Below are 2,063 nucleotides of genomic sequence, written 5' to 3'. Positions count from 1 at the left end.
GGAAAGAGAGGGGAGGGTATATTTTTCTTTTACAAATTCAGGAAGCTATAAAATATTTTTTAAAATAAATTAAGTAAAATTGATATGTTATATGATTATTTGTCATGTTATTCTTTTAATTTTTTTTAAAATCTCAAATATCTAACAAAATATAGACTTAACCTCCAAAATCGAATTATTAAATAAGCTTTTGACACCGTATTCTAGCCTCTATGACAAATTGGTCTGGATCGATCCGGACTTTGATCCTTGCCATCCCCTTCTATATAACGTTGAGAGTTTCTTCTCCCATCCCCGAATGTTCTCCTGATTGGCCAATCGGGATGTGTATTTTGGAGGCTTTTAAGAATACATGAGAGTGGGAGAAGAAGCTACTATATTTGTTTCCTCATAGTATAAAATGGGCTGTGTGCTGCCTACGCAATTGTGTATTAAGCCCATGTGGGAGTGTATTAAATATATAAAACTTAACGAACCTCTGAAGTTCATACTTTACTAGCTTGTGCTTACAGATTTAGCTAACAAACTAGTATAATAATTTTCCCTAATTTTGTTCCTATGACACTTACATTGTTATATTTTTATGACAGCATTGGCAAACCAGTATTTCACTGTGAACGAGTTGATGCAAGGTGGGGAAAACTTGAGTGTGAGCAGAAAGCATGTGAAATTATTGGTACTACATCAATTTTTGGGAACATATAAAGAATTACTACTAATAGATACTTGTACCATACAAGCTATGTATCGAATTGGAGCTGTTTAAGAAATCTTTTATGATACACCTTGATTGTTATCTAGTGACTTAGCACCATAGTGTGTAGGTAAGTTATACAGAAATTGGATTTCCTGCAATCAGCAGGTACACACATTCATGCAGTCAAAGTATCGGCTGCACATGGGATTAAGATAAGACAATTTAAATATGCACCATCCAATATTAATTAAACGTCTACTGATATTTTGAATGCATGAAATATTGAACGGCTACCGATATACCAAATGCGTGAAAAATTGAAATATTTGCAATATTGTTTACCAAATTTATTTTGAAAAATGAAATATTGATCCAGGATTGTAAACATGTTTATGTTAATTTTTGGTCTGTTGAAAAACTTACCAAATCTAACCACAAATGAATATTTAACTAGTGAGATATTGTACAAGTTAATTAGTAGTCGGGACATCTATCTATATATACGGTAGAGGTAGTGCTTCATTGATGAGAGAGAGTGAGAAAGAGAAGAGGAGGTTATGCGAACCTTAGGGCAAAACTAAGGATTTACAGAAAGCCTATTGACGAGAGAGAGTGAGATGAGAAAAACACAAGGAGGGGGAGGGGAAAGTTGTGGTCTGTCGTGAGATCACGATGTTGGAAAGTAGGGCAATTGGTACGACACAAACAATCTGAAGATGAAAGGTCTAGGGACAACACATACATTAGGTAGCGTTACAAAAGTTGGGGGGACGATGGTCACAAAGACAATGGATGGAATTTTCAAAACAAATCTTGTGCGACAATGCCACTGAGTATTGTTTTGTTCTATTCCACTAATGTCCGTGAGTTGATCACGTTGGTAGAATTACAGAAAGGCTTCATGGTGTGTGGCTTGCCAGAGGATGGTTTTCTGGTGACGAAAACCAATAAGTGTGGCTAAAGTTGTGGTTTTGTTCATTTTTCATTCGAACAAGTGTTTCTCTCTTTGAACTCTTGTTCGAATGAGAAATATTCTCTAAGTATTTTTTCTTAGAGTGTGAAAGTTTTTATCATTATTAGCTTTGTTAGAAGCAAACACTTAAAGTTCCAATCTTTTGTATCCAACCCGATAGTGGTTTAGTTCCTTCTTCAGTCTGGGGTTGTTAGGTCTTTAGGAGAAGACTTGGCTTGTAGAATCAAGGTGGTTAGTTCCTCAAAAGTCTGGGGTTGTCAAGCTATTTGAGAAAACTAGCTTGGAGGGTCAGGTGCTTTGTAATTCAAAGTATTTGAATTAGTGGATTAAAGCCTTCTAAATGAGGGGACTGGATGTAGCCAAGTTAGTGGTAAACCAGGATACATCTATGTG

The 2,063-nt window shown here is 35.6% G+C and overlaps 1 protein-coding gene across 1 annotated transcript in view; it reads left to right on the top strand.

The window, feature by feature from the left end:
* LOC101492389 (FAD-linked sulfhydryl oxidase ERV1-like) overlaps positions 1-949 on the top strand; it is a 9,286-nt gene extending 8,337 nt beyond the window's left edge. The window contains exon 7 of the mRNA XM_004511117.4: positions 591-949. Within this exon, the coding sequence (XP_004511174.1) occupies positions 591-705 (115 nt within the window). The 3' untranslated portion in view covers positions 706-949. The remainder of the gene's footprint in view (positions 1-590) is intronic.
* Positions 950-2,063: the final 1,114 nt, after the last annotated feature.

The sequence above is a fragment of the Cicer arietinum genome, chromosome 7 (assembly GCF_000331145.2).
Source record: "Cicer arietinum cultivar CDC Frontier isolate Library 1 chromosome 7, Cicar.CDCFrontier_v2.0, whole genome shotgun sequence".
In the NCBI taxonomy this organism is placed as follows: Eukaryota; Viridiplantae; Streptophyta; class Magnoliopsida; order Fabales; family Fabaceae; genus Cicer; species Cicer arietinum.
Note: the sequence above shows the minus strand (reverse complement) of the source record. Positions and strands in the feature narration are given on the sequence as shown.